Below are 17133 nucleotides of genomic sequence, written 5' to 3' on the forward strand. Positions count from 1 at the left end.
GACTAATTATTAATGTTTCATTTAGCCAGCTGAAAACAACTCATATACAGGTACTACAGTCTCTCAATATAGTGTAGGTTAATTGCATTGCAACATTAGCTGACTATTACACTTCCAACTAATTATTGAGGCTACATTTCAAACTGTCTCTCAATTGACTTTGTGTCGGCACAGCCGCACCACGACTCAAAGGAGCACACATTTTGTTTTGCTGTCTGTCTACCCACTCCATAGTAGAGTAAAGTGTACTAGGTTGTGTATCTACCTACCCCACAGTAGAGTAAAGTGTACTGGGTTGTGTATCTACCTACCCCATAGTAGAGTACAGTGTACTGGGACATGCAGTGGGGTGCGCAGAACTCCTCCATCTTGCCACCGTAGTGGCTGTGCAGCATCTTCTGCCCGATGCCAAAGCAGTAGCTGCAGTGACGCCATGGCTGATCCTTGTTACGAGACGTCAGGTCGTGTTTGAAGAGTAGCTTACAGCCTAGGAAAGAGACGGACAGGATGGGCGAGGGAAGAATTAGTACTTAGTTTAAGATCGGATAAGTGTACAATTCAGCCCATGCTATGAAATATTAACTTTGGGGGTTTAAAGTCATTACAATTTTAATTATGGACAACTGAAAAAACTGGCTTGCAGACTACATGATATCATCTGTCAAAATGTGAATGAACCATATTTTAAAAGGTTGGAATAGAAGCAGAATGAAATGTGTTGAAAATCTGCCCTATTCCAATGACCTGTGGTATTCCGCAGTGTTATGACTGGGCTAGTCCTCCCACAGCTGCTAGTTTTGATGCATTTATAGGCCGAAGCGTCCCTACTTTGACCATTATAACTACTTGCCCATAGCCATAGATGAGCTGATTGTTACAGAGCAACATAAGCAAATCCCCAGGTTCCAAATTTTACTCAATCCCCAAATTTCCTTACAGATCTAGGGGTTCAAACCAGCAACTTTTCAATCACACACTTGTTTCTCTCACAAGACTAAAGGGGATACAAGGCTGGAGAAAGGTACCAGGCTGGTGGCTCATTGTTTAACACATACAGTGGATATCTAAAGTCTACACACCTTTTAAAAAATTCTAGGTTTTATTGGCTTGAGACCTGAAATGATCAGACTTTTCTCTTTCATTTGGATATAATAACAAGCAAAATCAAGGTACGGTGAGTCTTGTCCGACGAGTTATCAGGATGCCTGAGGAAAATAATGTGCAAAAGCTCGGTTCAGTGTGGTGTTACTCACTCTCGCTGCAAAAGAACAGGTCCTGTTGATTGTAGCGGATTACGTCACAGAGCACTTTCTCCACTTTACAGTACTCACACAGCGCCAGGATATTTCTCTGGGTTTTATACTGGTCACAGCACGCGTTACCGCAGAACATAGATATACGACCCTGGAGGGGAAAGTTATTATTGGTATTATGATCATTGTTATCATCATTAGGGTTAGCAGTTAAGTTTGGGGTTAGTTTAGGGTTGCAGTAGGGTTAGGCGGGTAGCAGGAGGGTTACAGTTATGGAATTAACATTGAATAAACAAAAGTACAGTAGCACAGAAATAGCTGCATTTACTCTGTGTGTGTGTGTGTGTGTGTGTGTGTGTGTGTGTGTGTGTGTGTGTGTGTGTGTGTGTGTGTGTGTGAGCTCTGCTCCTTACCTGGTAACTGAATAGCAGCGGCTTGGTGCTCAACTGTGTGCTGCACTGATGGCAGGTCAGTTTGAAGGGGTCACCGGGTGCGCCCTCACCTGGCTTCAGCTGTTGCCCAGGAGGGGCTTTGGCCTGGGCTTGGCCTGGGACTGAAGGAGAGGACAGGGTGGGGTAGTGAGGCAGCAGGGGGGGCACTGAGCTGTGACTGGGGTGGTGGCCGTGGTAGGGGACAGGAGACGAGAACTCCTGAGGGACGGGAGGGACTGAGCTGGCCCCGGCGGAGGGCCCCGGTCTGGGGGCGTCTCGGAGGGAGGGCTCCCTGAGAGCAGAGGTTCCGTTGGTCAGGTCTGGTAGAGTGGTCTGTGCCGCTTTCTGGAAGACGCACAGGGAAAGTTACAGCATGGTTAATGCAAGAGATGGCAAGGTCGAGACGAACGGATGCACCATGCTCTGAGTGCAGAAAAGGTACTATGTTCAGAGTTGCCATCATGGCCCTGGTGTAAAAGTCAGCGCACTTCCATGACCTGAAAAGGATATTCCTTCCAGGTTTAACATAGGCTTTCAGCTCAAAAAAGAAATCTAAAGGGGTTAACAGTCTGGTTTCCACTACAGTTGTCTGCAAAGAAAATACTGAAAACTATCATCTAATACAATGAATGTGTGACACAAGATGAAAAATACATTTGTGTGTATCCCTCTATTTGTAAGATTCCCTGATATTTCCTGACTTCCACAGAATATTCATCAAATTCCCTACCTTTCCCTGTCTGGAATACACCTCTCAAAATTCCATGATATTCCAGGAATTACTTGACCAGTGGGAACTCTACTACCTGGAATGTACTGTTCAGGAAGCTGTTTTTTTTTAATTTTTTAAAACTGCACATCATTATAATGGCCATAACTGCCTGCGTCCTGTAGCCTCTGCTCTGACTAATCTACAGCAGGTATTCAATCCCTTGACTTTTTGTACAATTGAGTTTTCAGTCATTTTTTCTGTCCAATTTCTTTGTGCACCCTCTGTACTTTCACACAGATATGGAAGGAAGACCGTTGATTTTTTCTATGAAACCACAGTAGCTGGAATTAAATGCATTATTCCACAATAACACACAGGCATTCTATGCTGTATTCCATTATGCAGCAGAATCGCACCTACTCCCCAAAATATTATCAAGATATATTAAAGGGACCTGCTATATGCAATTTTGAACGTAAAATATTCAAAATGGCTTATTACCTAAAAATGAAGAATCAATAATATACAGTATGCTAATCTATTAAATGTTTTTGCGGGTGACACAATATAATCTACGTGAGTGAGGAGGGCGAGTACTTTTGTAAGCTAGACTTTTCTGTTATTCCAATTTTATACTTTCACATACATTTCTCTATTTCCTACTCCATTTTGACAGAAGAGAGTAATTTATATTTCAGACCATACATGCTGAATTCATAGTATTTTCCCATCCTGTTGGTTCTTTTACCCTGTATATGGAGACACAGTCATAGGAGCAGAAGTTACGAATGGTGCCGTCCACCATGGCCAGATGGTACTGAGGAACAGCGGGAACTTTGCACAAGCAGCAGGGGAATGGAGTACCTGAGGAGAGGAGAGCAGGAGAGAAGGGTTAAACAAAGGTGAGGTGTATGTTTATGTTTCTGTGTGTGTATCTGTGTGTTGCATGCATGTGCAGTTAAACTTAATCGATTTTGGTCTCATTCATATGTGTAACACATATTAGGTCTGATTTCACAACACAGTTTGGCCATCACGCACACTTTCACTAATCAGGAAATCACACAACTATTTTTGGCTGGACCACAACAGCGGGGCCAGCCCTACAAACGCGAATGTCTGTCACTGACTGACTGACTGACTGACTGACTGAGTGATCAAGTTACACCATTGGTCGGCCGTGGCACGTGGCACATCATAGCGTCACAGAGCCAGAAATTTAAGTTTCGTTTTCTCCGCCGTCTAGTTTCTCCGCTGAGATTGGGAGCCCGTTTCTCCCACATAGTAAGCAGGCTGACCAATATCATGCATGTAAGCTGAAGCTAAAGTAGAATCTTTACAATTACATCATATCACCGTTTATGTCGATGCATACTGTATGCGCGAGCTCAGTCCACCTGAAATCCTCTGTCCTGTCAGGGGAGAGAGAGACACAAACAAGCATGGAGGTTTCAGCACGCCGAGGGCTTATTGCCGACCTTCCCGAAGTTTCCCGGGGCCACGGTTCCGGCCAGTGCCACTAGCTGGGCGCCGATTTGTTCCTGATGATCCGGCCGAGATTTCGCCAGGGTCCCGACGACGATGCGCCCCCGGTGTCCGGCGAACAGTGTTTTCGGCACCGACGGGTAACAGAGCGCCTGGCGCTTGGATTGACAGGATCGATGCGGGCCGTGGGCGAGGTGGAGACGACAGCGGTGGAGAGAGAGACGGGACGCGCTGGAACGATCAGTATGGATGTATGGACTATTATTCTGTATTAGCAGTCTACAGCCAGGGGTTAAAGTGGGCCGGAACGACCCGGAACGGCGTTCTGGCACCTTCGATTAATAAGTAAATAAATCTGATTGGCAGTTTCATACATAATAATGACAAGCGAGTTCACAGGGCTGCCAACTCTCACGCATTGACCGAGAGACTCACGCAATTGACATTTTTCACACGCTCTCACGCCACAAGTCTATTTTCTCACGCAGTGAAAAGCAAATTCATAACTGATAACGTTGCAAAGTGAAAAAAGGAAACTGACAGCAGGACAGACGAGACAGAGCAGCACAGCGCAGCAGCGAGTTATTCAGACCATCTGAATAGCGAGAAATATACACAAATTATTATATTATATATATTATATTATTATTATATTGTCATTTATTCCCATGCATGCTGCTCAGAGTAATCTCAGTCAGCAGCTCTTCTGCGTCTCTCTCTCTCCTCTCACGCCGTGCGCATGCAGGCAGGAGTGAGAGTAAGTTTCTATGGTTACGGGGACGCTCTGTGTCTGTCGCTCTGAAACTTTCTCATGATTCCCAATAACAGGTTTTTTAGGTTAGTATGCCTATGCAAGATCATGAATGTAAGCACCTCAATGCTGAAATCTAGTTTTATATATATATATATATATATATATATATATATGTTGCTGTTTCTTGACTTAATCCAAGTGGTTAGGTGGTGTACAAATGCAGGAAATTTGTTTTAAATTACTATTTTTTTCTGAACCCCCCCCCTCCGAAACAGGGTTCCCCCCACCTGCCAAATCCCACTTTAACCCCTGTCAACAGTGGAGATACTTACACCACTGGTCGGCCGTGGCACGTGGCACTCATACACGGTCCAGCCATATACTAGGTTTTGACCTAGTCTTGTTTTCTGAACACCTTGAACATGTTTTTTTTGTTTGAGGAGGGAAAGTGTGTATTTTTTTGTATTCATTTTTCAGCAGTTAGGGCAATTTTCTTGCTGTGATAGGATGCCCCTGCTGAAGAAATATAAGGAAAACACTAGAGCATAACACAAGTAAGTGGTAGATGTGCAAATGCATGAGTATGCAATTGTGTTTATGAATTTCTAGAGCGTGCCCTACCAGTGAGCATGTGTCTGAGTGGTCGGCTCTGTTCGATGCAGACAAGCGAACAGTAGAGCTGAACTTTGCCCTTTTGGTCTCGCTCCATGATAGTGCTGGACACTGTAACCGTCTTATGACAGTTGACACACTCAATCATCTTTCTGCAGGACTGGAAGAGAACACAAGCAATAAATTAGAATATAAACAGAATAGATGTTTATGCTTTGAAAATGTACTACCTTTCCACTTTGAGATTGCTGCCTCACAACAGTGACCAGAGTTTTCAACCATAACCACTAAATTGGTCAGTTTTTATAAAGCCTGTCTGATTTGTCATGAACAGCCTCCAATATCTCAACAACCAAAATGCTCAGCCAAGTGTTTGGATGGACTGATAGGACTTACGCAATGAATCCAAAAGGCTTCTGTAAAACCCTAACCTCCATTTAATCCCAACATAAAAATAAAAACTTTTTCCAACAAGGGCCACAAACTCGATTATTTTGTTGATGATGCTTTGTCTGGATTTTCTATTCTTGTGGGAACATTTCATGACACATTTTATGTCATGAATTACAGCAAATATCAATAAAATTCTGATGTTAGGTATGGACATTTCTCTGCCCACAGAGACAGTAGCAGTGGCAGTGACAAATCAAAACTTAAAAAGGACAATACCGGTGTCACTTAGAGTTATAACCCATTTACTAATGTCCACAGGTAGTTTACATTTCCGCCAAGCATTCTGTAATGCATGTATTACAGAGTGCATTTTCATTGTTTTTAAAATACAACTTTTCAGTTGCAAACCTAGCTTGAAATTAACTGCGGTCTGGGCTAAAAAGACACCCACATGGATGTGACAATAAAGTTTGTAACGTGACATGTTTTAGAAGGATAATTTCCTGGAGGAGATGCTCTGAAGGCCCGAGTGCAAACTTTTATCTGTTATAAAAAAAAAACATACATCACTTACACACACACACACACACACCTACCTGTTTGTAAGTGCTGATGCAGGTAGGACTACAGAAGTTGAGCTGGGATCTGTCAATGGTGAGCGTCTGGCAGGAGCCTGAGTTGCTATTACAGTAAAGTCCGCAGCCTTCACAGCAGTTCATGGCTAGCTGCCGCGTCTTGCGCCATGTCAGGAAACAGCCATCACTACAGAGTCTGTGCAGACGACCCTGATGGGTGACCTCATGCTCAATCTGATGGAGAGGGAAATATTTAAATTTTTACAATTTAGGCGTGCAGCAGAGATGCTTATCCGGAGCGACTTACAATCAGTCCAACAGTAGAATAAGCTTCAATTCCTAGATCATCAAAAATTACAAGCAACCAAAGTGTTTTGGAAATATTCCTGTCAAGCAAGACTGAGTACTAGGAAAAGAAATAGAGTAAGACGTAAAGGGAGAAGGAATTTCTTTAGACAGCAAGTAGAGAGAGGGGGGAAATCATGGCTTTGGCAAGGACATCACGATACCATTAGATTTACACGCATTGATATATTCATATACTGTACATCACATGATATAACTGAAATTTACAGAGAATTGACGGAGAATACCCTTTGCATTCTGACAGAAGACTACTGAATTGGTTTAGCAGAAACTGACCCAAAAACTGTTCTGTTTCTTACCTTGCTGCTGATTCTGCAGACAATGCAGTAGGGCTTTTCGGGGGGTTTGTCCGGCTTCTTCTCCGGGCGTTTCTCGGCCCGTTTCTCCGGCCGTTTTTCAGGCTGCTTGTCCATTTGTTTCTTTTTGTGTCTGAACGTGGACAGACAGAACTGGCCACAGAAGTGCATGTAGTTGGCGGCGTCTATTGGAATCATGATCATATCCTTAGGGTTCGCAATCTCCCTGCACAGAATGACAGAAAGAGCAAATACAACGAAGTTGTAAAAAACAAAACAAAGGGCAGGGGGGAGGGGGCAGTAATCTCTATTACAAATACATTCGCTACAGGGAGAATTGAAATTTTGAAAACAATGTTTGTGGGTGTGTGCATTAACAATGTCAAAATATTAAATATTTGAATTTCAATCAAACGTCAAATGAATCAATCAATAACAAATTCAAGCTCCAACCTGCCTGTCAAATTTGTCAAAACCAGCAGTTGAACTGAATGCAGGCTCCTTATGCCTTGGCTCCACAGACTCTCATTCTGTCGCTCTCAAGATACTCTTCAACAAGCCTGCTCGTTTGCTGTTAGCGAAGGGTGGAAGTATTTTTTGAATAGTAGGTTTTTGCTTAAGTATTGTACTTCGCTAGATTTTAAATCACACCCATTACAGAGTGCAAATTTTGTAGGCTCTCCATAAGCATCTGAAACTGGAACATTTTAAATTGGCCAATTGTGGAGCCATTTGCAGTAAATGGTCAGTCAGCGAAGAAGAGAAGAGTAATCTAAATGAAGCATTGCATTAATTCAGGCAGGACACGGACGTCATGCGTTGCTAGTCATCTACCAGCTGATCGCCACGCACACCAATCATAATCCATTCTCATAACAAGGCAGTCTATTTAAATGGCCTCCTCCTACACTGATTCCTGCTTCACAACTGCTGCACACTCTGCTGCTTGGTAAAGCTTTACCTCCACCTCCCCAGCCTCCACCTGTTATAGTCTATGCAGTCGAGCCCACGGTGGCTCTTAAGTGTCAACGCTGCTGAGTGTTGCTGCTCTGGCTCTGCTCTGTATTCTCCCATGGGGGGATTTGCATGGCGCCCCTGCTATACCTTCAGCATGCTTGCTGGGTAAGCAGGGAGCTGCTAGAGCAGGGCCATATCCGCCAATCATAACTGTATTACCATTAGTTGCAATTAATGGTTTTATCTTGTGATTCATGGTTTTATCTTGTGACTAAGTGTTCCTGACTGAACTTTACTTAGTGCACTTTATTGTGCAATTTCTAATTTTTCCAATTAAAAGAATCTAGTTTGAACTTTTACTCTGAGTACATTGTAAATGAGCTACTTTTTAGATGCAAAGCAACTCATGGACCTGTGAAGTAACTCACTCACGGCTGACGACTTGCTTGTTGGGAAACAAGCAAGATGGGGCATTTACTATCAATTTTAAGTGACGTGCACTCCAATCTGTGTTTTGGCGAGGGAAACCTATCTGATCTTAATGTGTATGGCAGAAATACAGTTTTATGTCAGGTGTAAATGTAATCCAGGTAAGACGCATGTTAATGCCAGGTGGAAAGAGGGCCACGGAGACGTACTTGTTGCACTGGAAGCAGGATCGGGCCTTGCAGGCTGGAGGCAGGTGGCCGGTCAGACAGACTGTGGAACAGAAGAGCTGTGTGGAACCTTTTCTCTGGAACGCCGTCTGGCCTTTCAGCAGAACCTAGATCCATTTCCAGAGTCATAGATTGCATGTTTAATTGACTGGTTGAATTAATTTAATTAACTGAAAAAGGCTAATTTATGCATGTAAAATACAACAAACTGTCAGTGTCTTGCATAAAAAATATCAAAACCTTTGCACTGCAAGAAACGCTGAATTACAACGGTACCTTAGAGCAGCCACTGCAGCGGACACTGCCGGGGATGGCGGGCTGAGGCGGGGGTGGCGGCAATGGAGCCAGAGTTGGGATTGAACCTGGGATTGGAGCTGGAGGTCTGAGAGCGAGGGGAGCCAGAGCGGCAGCCTGCAGGACAGCACTTCTACCTGGGATGAAGATGGCCGCTGGCTGGGGCACTGGGCCTGGAGGAGGCACTTCAGTGGGCAAGATGAGAAGAGCTTATGAGGGCAAGATAGTCTGTTTTTGGATCACCGTAGTATTGACATTTATGAAAAGTGTGCTTAGTCAGGTACACAATATGGCCGCTGCAAAACCGACTGCTGTGATGTGAAGTGATGAGAGCAAAACATGTTATAATGAATGAACAGAAAAATGTATCAACTCACCGGTAGGGGACGAAAAGGTGTTCCCTCCTCCGACAGAATAGACAGAGCTGATCCTCAGCTCCTCCTGGAACAAGGACACACACAATAAAAACTCTCCATGTGTGTTTGCTAAGCTACATGTACGATTAGCCTAAAACATTATTGTGTGTGTGTTAGTGTTTTAAAGAAACCATTAGTTACTGACATTTTGTCTGCACCTGCAAAAAACTGCCAAAAGCACAGTGACCTAGGGCATTTCACCATATCATTGTCTTCTCTTGGTGTTTCTTTAATAATTACTTTATGATGGATCGAGTTAAAGTAATGAACAAACTCCCTACTCGTGTATGGGCTTTAGGCAGTACGACTGATAATCCACTAGAGGGCAGGCGGGGAACAAAAACTGCATTAAAATAACAGTAATGAATGATAATAAACAGCAATGACTGCTGCCATATAATTGATGAGAAATTAGGCAATACTGTAAACCAGGATTGCAGACTGCAAATTTGTATGTAACAGGTGCCATGTCAAACCTATCTGCCTTTTTCCCTCTCTAAACTTATTTTCTTCATGAGACAGGAGTGTAGGTCATGAGAATTTGATACATCTGAGCTGTTTATGTTCTTGTTTGTAGTTTGTCTTGACATCTTTTGTCAGACGGTATTCTCCACTGTGTGTATGTGTGCGTGTGTGCGTGTGTGTGTGTGAGGGTGTTGGTATGCCTACCTCCTGATGCTCAAGTTCCTCTTTGATCTGTCTGATGGAGCTCTGAGGCAGCAGTGCAGCATCATAGCCCTCGTCAATGGGCTCGTCTTTAATGTTGATGCTTGGAGAGATGGGGGGATTGCTGTCCTCCACCGGAGCTGCCTCTGACCTCTAAAATAATAGAAGTATTATTGATTAATGAATGGGCATGGGACGCAAGAGACTTAAAAATGCCTCAACATGCAGTTATTCAACCACAACTTGCATTCATTTAACATCTAATTTCCAAAGCAGATCCCCACCTCTCCCTGCTGACTGTCTTCCGTCTCCCCTGTCTGGTTCAGGACAGCTCCATCTGACAGACGAGGAGAAAAGAAATGGTGTTCAATTAAAAATCACTCTGCATTTCTACCAACATTGTGCAAATTGCTTGGGGTCTGACCAGGCCAACACAAAAAACAGGAAATAATGGATGGTGGGGCGAGTGTTGCAGACAATCTTAGGGTACATTTGAAACAAATATTTTCCACAGCATTTCACACTGCTTTCCATCCTTTTCCACAGGGAAGCCAGTCCTAGGATGCATGTTGTGACGAAAGAAACTTGTTCAATTCCCATATACAGTATGTGTACCAACCTGCTTCAGGAACAGGTACTGAAATCAAGCCAACACTGTGGTTGTATACCTGCTCTTGTTGGAATACCTTCCTTACCTTGGCTGTTCTCAGGCGAGTGGTCCTGGGAGGAGTGGGAGGTGTTGGCAGACCCACTGCTCCCCTCTCTCTCTCCCTCTTTGTCTCGCTCCTCCTCCTCCTCTCTCGGCTCGCCGGCAAAGGGGTCGTCCCGAGTTTCTGTGTTCCCGCCACCCGGCCGGCTTCTTTTCCTGTTGGCCTTGTCCACGTCGACATCTTCCAGGGTGCCCATCGGCAGGGCGAAGTGCCAGTCTTCGTCCTCTTCTTCTGCCCCGTACAAAGGCAGGCCGTCTAGCGCGTCGTCAAACGCCGCCCCTCCGCTCCCTCCTCCTCCCCCCCCGCTGGTGCCCATGGTAAAGGGGGAGCGTCGATCGGGGGAAGGGGAGGCGAGGCGAGGAAAGGACGACTCTCCCGCCCCCTCGTCCATCCTTTCTTCTTCTCGTCTGCTGCCGTTGCTATCCTCCTCGCCCGCCGGCTGCTGTTCCTCCTGCCCCGAGTTTTCCTCTGCTCCCTTTGTCTCCTCCTGGACGCTGCTCCTGGAGGAGGTGGCAGAGCCCCTGGAGGAGTCGGCGAACTCTCCCAGCCCCATCACCTCATCAAACACCCTGGACAGGCGCTCTTCATGCTGCTGGAGACACAAAGGACTGATTAAAAGTTTTTCAAAGAGGCAAATTCAGGTCAGCAATCCTGTAAACCTGTGCGCCATTACACTTCATCCGTGCTTACAGCTTTTGAGAAAATGATTTTCCACAAATAAGGTCTCGTGTCTGAGCAGTATCTATTTAAAGGGAACAAAAGTTTTACTGTGAATACTTAACCTTAACTATGACTCTACAAATTTTACATTTTTCACATGGCTTACAAAATTCTTTTCTCATATTCAGAAAGAACTACTGTATCTTTGACTACTATTATGTCAACATCTAAGGAAAAATGTCCTACTTTTTTTTGGCTGTATATTCTTGGAAATATATATCTATAATAAGGTACTTTTCGGTCACAACTGGCAACCCTGTGACATGACTTATGGATTGATGTTGACACTCTTGACAATGTGTTTTGAAGCTGAAGCTGCAGTGTGCAAAACCATACATGCGCCATGTGACTATGCAAAATCTGTGCTTGTTTGTTTTTCCATCCTCCACTGGGCACATCAAGAAGGGATGCGTTTAGTAAAGAACCAACTGATATTTCTCATAACAAATCTGCCAATATCTTCAGTGAGTTCCAAAAGTTTTCAGACATCAAGATATCTTATGATGTTTTGACACGGATGTGAAATGATACGATGACTGAGGTTACAGGACATACTGGCAGCTTTATGGTTATTTGGAGCCGTATCAGATGAAGAGTCACGGGCTTGCACAAGAGGAAGGGCTAACAAAAACATCACAGAGGCTGCAAAGAGGGCCTCAAGATGACTACTCATGGTACACACATGCTACTTGGAAACAAACCTGGACAACCAGGGTGTCTGATGCTTAAAGACCCCTGACACCCAGTGACCCCAGGTTACATCACTAATGATGTGTTCACATCCATCTGAAGAATATGGCTAAACCAAAAAGAATAAAAATTTTAAAATAAACAACCACCTTGACAGAAACAACTGTGAGCATGTCTACTGAAAGGAGCAAGCTGGAAATAAGACATAATGAGATGTCTTTAAAGCACTGCTCTGTGCTATCTGCATTAGTTGAGAACAGTGAAAACACTCAAAAATGACCGTAGATATTATTCCAGAACGATAAACTACCGTAGCTAGAACAATTCTATTTTTTATTTGTAAAAACACACAAAGTCTTTCTGGTGGTGGTGAATTTTCAAGATTTAGCAATTACATTTTTAACCTGTCTGCCCTGTCTTTGCCACCAAGTGCTTCTGCTACTGAATGGCCACTAGTGTTATCTTGCTGGTGGATAGGCTAATGTGCTGGCATGTTAATAAGCTTCACTAGTCTTACTTCCGACTACATGGGGCAAGTATGCCATTAAGGGTTAGGGTTATTGTAATGGTGACAAGCTGTACACACTTGCTTGCAACTCGCTCTACACCAGCATGGAGGATGCTTGCTCACATTTCAAGTGAAGCTGAAAACATTCACCTCCACCTCATGTTTGAGTTAATAGTGCTCTCTGCTGTACGATTTGCGCATTGGCAAGCTCGAAAATGCCACAAGCATTTATAACTCCATTTTAGTATTAAATGAGTATTTCAAGGGTTTGATCAGTGCCATATTGGTACAAAGCCAATATGTTATCAGTTGACCAAATGATCTGTTGTGCCCTTGTGAGACAGACAGATGTGTCTCAATCATCTTGCCTAAAACCTTAGCTGTGTGTGCTTACTTGCAAACTGACTTCTGCTTGAATAACTGTCACAATACACAAAGAGCAGGCAACATCAGGCAACAAAGACTACAAAAGCCATTATCTGGTCAGCTGACACAGAGAGCTCCTTGGAACTCAACTTTACATCCATCAAGCTTGGCCAATCCACTGGCTTTGTCTGGGCATCTAAATCGAATGATGTTGGATGTTTGTTGCTTTTTCACTGGGTATAGCTGAATTTATCAGCCTACTTCGCACTGAATTCAACTGGATGGTGGGGGTAACGGTGTACTCACCACAGTACCACCACAATACTGCCGAAACCTATCATATAGCCACCTGGGTCTCCCCCTGGTCCAGTCAGTGGGAAATTTGTTCAACAAAGGAGATATGGGAGACATTGTTTGTGCTAACACACACTTAGCATATCTCAATCCCCTCATCACATCTACATTGGAAGATGATCTCTTTATGTCGATGTTTTTTTCTGGTACCTAATCCCGAGCCTTTAGGTTATCACCGTCTTGCCATCATAAATCCCAATGGCACCAAGCCTCAATGCTGTCCGTTCTGGAGAGACCGTACCACCAAACCCCATTCGAAATCTGGCAATTGAACGTGTTCTTGCTTATCGGTAAATTGCCTTACATACATTGTAGACGATAACTAGATATATTTCATATTAAGTAAGTACGGCACACAAGGAATTCACCAAGCAGCACTTTACTTCAACAAAATCTCAGTTTTTAGAACGGCCTCGCGTTGATTGAAACCGCCCTTCACGATGTGTTTTGGTGGAAGGGCTTTGTGGGAATAACAGGGAAAACAATTCTAAAAGTTCCAGTATTTTGTTAAAATACGTGCTCTTTGATGTATCGTGTGTGTGCTCAATAGAAGAGTGGCTCCTTATAATCTGTAAATGGTCTTGAGACATTCCGCAACTGTACGTTTGCCGATTAGCAAGACCACATTAAACGGACAGTTTTTTGAATGGAGTTTGGCTTACTGTTCTCGCCATACGAGAACAGCATGTATCAGTGCTAAATGGTAGCTAGCTATGTGGTTGTGAGCTAGCTAGCTCGAATGTGCAATATCAGCCGTCAAACCACAAGAAAAAACGACATTATTTAGATAGTTATCATCTTATAAACTTGTCGTGCCGATCTGGTTTATAGTTTTAACATCTACCCACCAGTAGTTGTGTTACCTTTGATCGTTTAAGTCGAAATTCCTCCGACTCCGCCATGTTTTAATTATGTTCCAAACGCCGCGCTTCGGAACACCCACCCACCTTTACGGGTTGTGGATGTAAGTTAGCTAACTGGCTAACGTTGACTAGCTAACCGTGCAAAAATAAAGAATTATAAGCCTACTTCTACTACTAATGCAGGGACAAATTCGTTAATCCACTTGAATGGAAGCGTGGAAATCTTGTTATGAAAGCAGAGCAATGCGTTCACAAGTGAAGGTAAACGACGTACATTGTTTTTTGTTGTTTTTATGGCTCTAGTGTGGTTTGGTCTATGTATGCATGCACACCGAACTCTCGCTTTTCCGTCCGACCAGGGTTCAGACCGCAGAATTAAACACAGGACTTCCGGTCATAGCCTTCAAAGTAAAATCCTTACTAATTCTTTCAACGTTTTCTGACCAATACAATTTACATACATTGGAAATGATGAATAAGGAGTGAATGAATAATGAATAAGAGTAAGGAGAAATCTGGAGTACATCAAAATAGAATAGTTGTTTTTTGCATAATGTGAATAACAATATAGCTAGGGGTGTAAACCCACCTAAACTAAGTTTACCCTCCTTTTTATTTATGGTATACTCACGTTTTTAGGCTGACATCACTCATAAAATAATATACATTCACAACATAAATAATAATAACTAGCAACAAAGTGATGTAAGTTATATCAGGATAGGATCTTTAAAGGGAAAAAGCATAAATGCTTTCCTGATAATGTGATTGATTTGTTTATATTGGTGGATGTTTATCTTATGATGATCACCAACTGAAGGTAATGGTTTATCAATCTTGTTATTTACTACTACATCACTGCATATAAGCAAGACGCCATATACAGGGCTGCCAAAAATACACCAAATCCAGAATTCCTCAGTCTCGCACTTCTCTATCCCAGTTTAGTATTATTCACAGAGGCTCCAGGATATGGAATTTACTCCCTCTACACTTTATAGCTTTATAGATCTTCAATGCAGTTCAAAAACGCTCTGAAATCACATATTCTGACCACAATTCACCATGTTGTTCCTATGAGCTGTGTTCTCTCTCTCATATGTTGTGTTTCAAGTTCCAAGTCTGTTTATTTTGTGTGGTTACCTCTGTCCCTTTTTTGCATGCATGTGTGCAAGTATGAACTTAAGGATGTATGAGTTTGAGTGTAAGTACATGTATAGTATATTCTGTAGCCTTAAGTGAAACTTGTGTGCAACTACATGGTTTTCTTGAGCTGTATGTGAACGAGTGATTGCAGCTTGAGTTATATGTGACAATCCTGTATAATGTAATGACATCATGTTGTATGATGTATTACTATTATGGGTGCTGCTACATCGAAATCTGCCTGTGTGATCGAGATTCCACTTACTATCTGGACTAGTTATGAATCTGTGTTACGTATTAAATCTGGTGTGGGTGTGCAATAGTGTGTGTGTATGTGTATGTGGTATGTGTGTTTAATCATGTGTGTGTGCACAACTGCACTTGCATTCTGTGTGTGTGTGTCTGTGTGTATATGTGGCCGTTAACGCTTGGTGGTGTCTGCACATGGTTGTACTGTAAAATGTCAAATGTATATGGTATTAACATATGTTTTTATCTACTCGAGGATGTGTATATTTCTGTATCCTCTGAATATGTTGTAGTATAGTAGTTATCATGACTGTATGATGCCTTGGAGCCTGCCAGTGCTCAAACCCCTGGAGGGTTTTTGGGGCTTTCTCCTAACATGTCTCTTCACCCTTAAACTCTTCACTTTTAAAACTCTGTTTTTTAATATATGTGTAAATCAAATCAAAGCAAACCCTCATGTCAGCTGAAACACCGGTGAAGGTTGTATGTCCACATAACACACAGCGAGTTAGCAAGCGCAGCTCCATGTCAGGCTTCTCAGAAACAACTGAAGTGGCCGGGAGCTGGTTCTTTAGAGCTCCAAAATGTGCATGTTTCCTTGTTTTTTTTTATCTTAATACTGTTGAATGCTGTTTCTTAATATATGCAAAATAAATACATCAAATCAAATATGTGTGTGCTTCTGTGGTGATATGATGCAAATCTCACCATCTACAGTGTATTTTCAGGTGTCTTTCTATGAAATCCATGCAGAGAAAACAGGCTAGACACAGCCGATACGCATCCATTCCACGCTCTGTATCAATAAGCTCTTTAGTGTCACCAACTAGCGGCTGAAAAGTTGGACTGAATGGTATCGTTTTGGTGGTTTACAGGATTTTGCACGTCATCATACATGCTCCTCATGCCACGTGCATTTTTCAAAATCGCACAGTAGGCGGAGAAAGTGAGGGTAGCATCATCTTTAACAAGCTCAATGCATTCACTTCTCTTGAAACTTTTCACCAGCTAGCTAAGATTGGCTAATTCGCAGTCAACTGTCTGTTGACTAACCAACATTACTTTTTAATAATTCAGTGTGTTTTCACCAATGAGTAATATGCTCCACATGTAAAGTGGTTTTGAAGATATTAGAGGGACGTCTTTATTATGAAATGGACATACTGCAACCATCAATAAGATAGCTTCAACTTGTTCTGTGTGAGTCATAGAATGGGGGATTTCCTTAATATTTTACACCCTCAGCGTATATTTGAATGATAAGTACTGTACTGGATGCATCCTCGACTTCCTTCCACATCTTACCAGCTTCTCCTGTACTGCACGTGCTTCCTGCTTCGGTGTTCTTAAAGACTCGTCAACTCCGTCACTGTGATCAACACAGCTGGAATCTTGATTTGATGAGGCAGCGTAATTATGATCCTGCAATACAGATGTATCTCCATCAATGACACCCTCATTTCTTTGACACCACTGAGAACCCCCCAACATCAACATGTACATCTACTGTCGCAGCAATGTGGCCGTGATAGACAACAGACAACAGGTCTACTCAGTAACTTCTATCATGACAATATTGTTGCGATCGGCAGCAGGAATCCACTGCTCTCTCCGTTTATGTCTGCAAGCTCTTCATTGCACTGAATAACATCAAGTGGAGA

General features: G+C 43.0%; 1 protein-coding gene across 1 annotated transcript in view; it reads right to left on the minus strand.

The window, feature by feature from the left end:
* LOC139646877 (zinc finger MYM-type protein 4-like) overlaps positions 1 to 14116 on the minus strand; it is a 50118-nt gene extending 36002 nt beyond the window's left edge. Inside the window, exons 1-14 of the mRNA XM_071522655.1 lie at positions 14078 to 14116; positions 10562 to 11165; positions 10151 to 10203; positions 9870 to 10019; positions 9162 to 9225; positions 8767 to 8969; positions 8473 to 8597; positions 6881 to 7103; positions 6237 to 6449; positions 5257 to 5407; positions 3145 to 3260; positions 1667 to 2029; positions 1254 to 1404; positions 312 to 487 (exon numbers count right to left, since the gene is read on the minus strand). Of these exons, the coding sequence (XP_071378756.1) occupies positions 312 to 487; positions 1254 to 1404; positions 1667 to 2029; positions 3145 to 3260; positions 5257 to 5407; positions 6237 to 6449; positions 6881 to 7103; positions 8473 to 8597; positions 8767 to 8969; positions 9162 to 9225; positions 9870 to 10019; positions 10151 to 10203; positions 10562 to 11165; positions 14078 to 14116 (2631 nt within the window). The remainder of the gene's footprint in view (positions 1 to 311; positions 488 to 1253; positions 1405 to 1666; positions 2030 to 3144; positions 3261 to 5256; positions 5408 to 6236; positions 6450 to 6880; positions 7104 to 8472; positions 8598 to 8766; positions 8970 to 9161; positions 9226 to 9869; positions 10020 to 10150; positions 10204 to 10561; positions 11166 to 14077) is intronic.
* Positions 14117 to 17133: the final 3017 nt, after the last annotated feature.

This window comes from Centroberyx affinis, unplaced genomic scaffold (assembly GCF_046629955.1).
Source record: "Centroberyx affinis isolate AG114_WGS23_722 - 3 ecotype Tasmania unplaced genomic scaffold, CSIRO-AGI_Caff_v1 ptg001012l_1, whole genome shotgun sequence".
NCBI lineage: Eukaryota > Metazoa > Chordata > Actinopteri > Beryciformes > Berycidae > Centroberyx > Centroberyx affinis.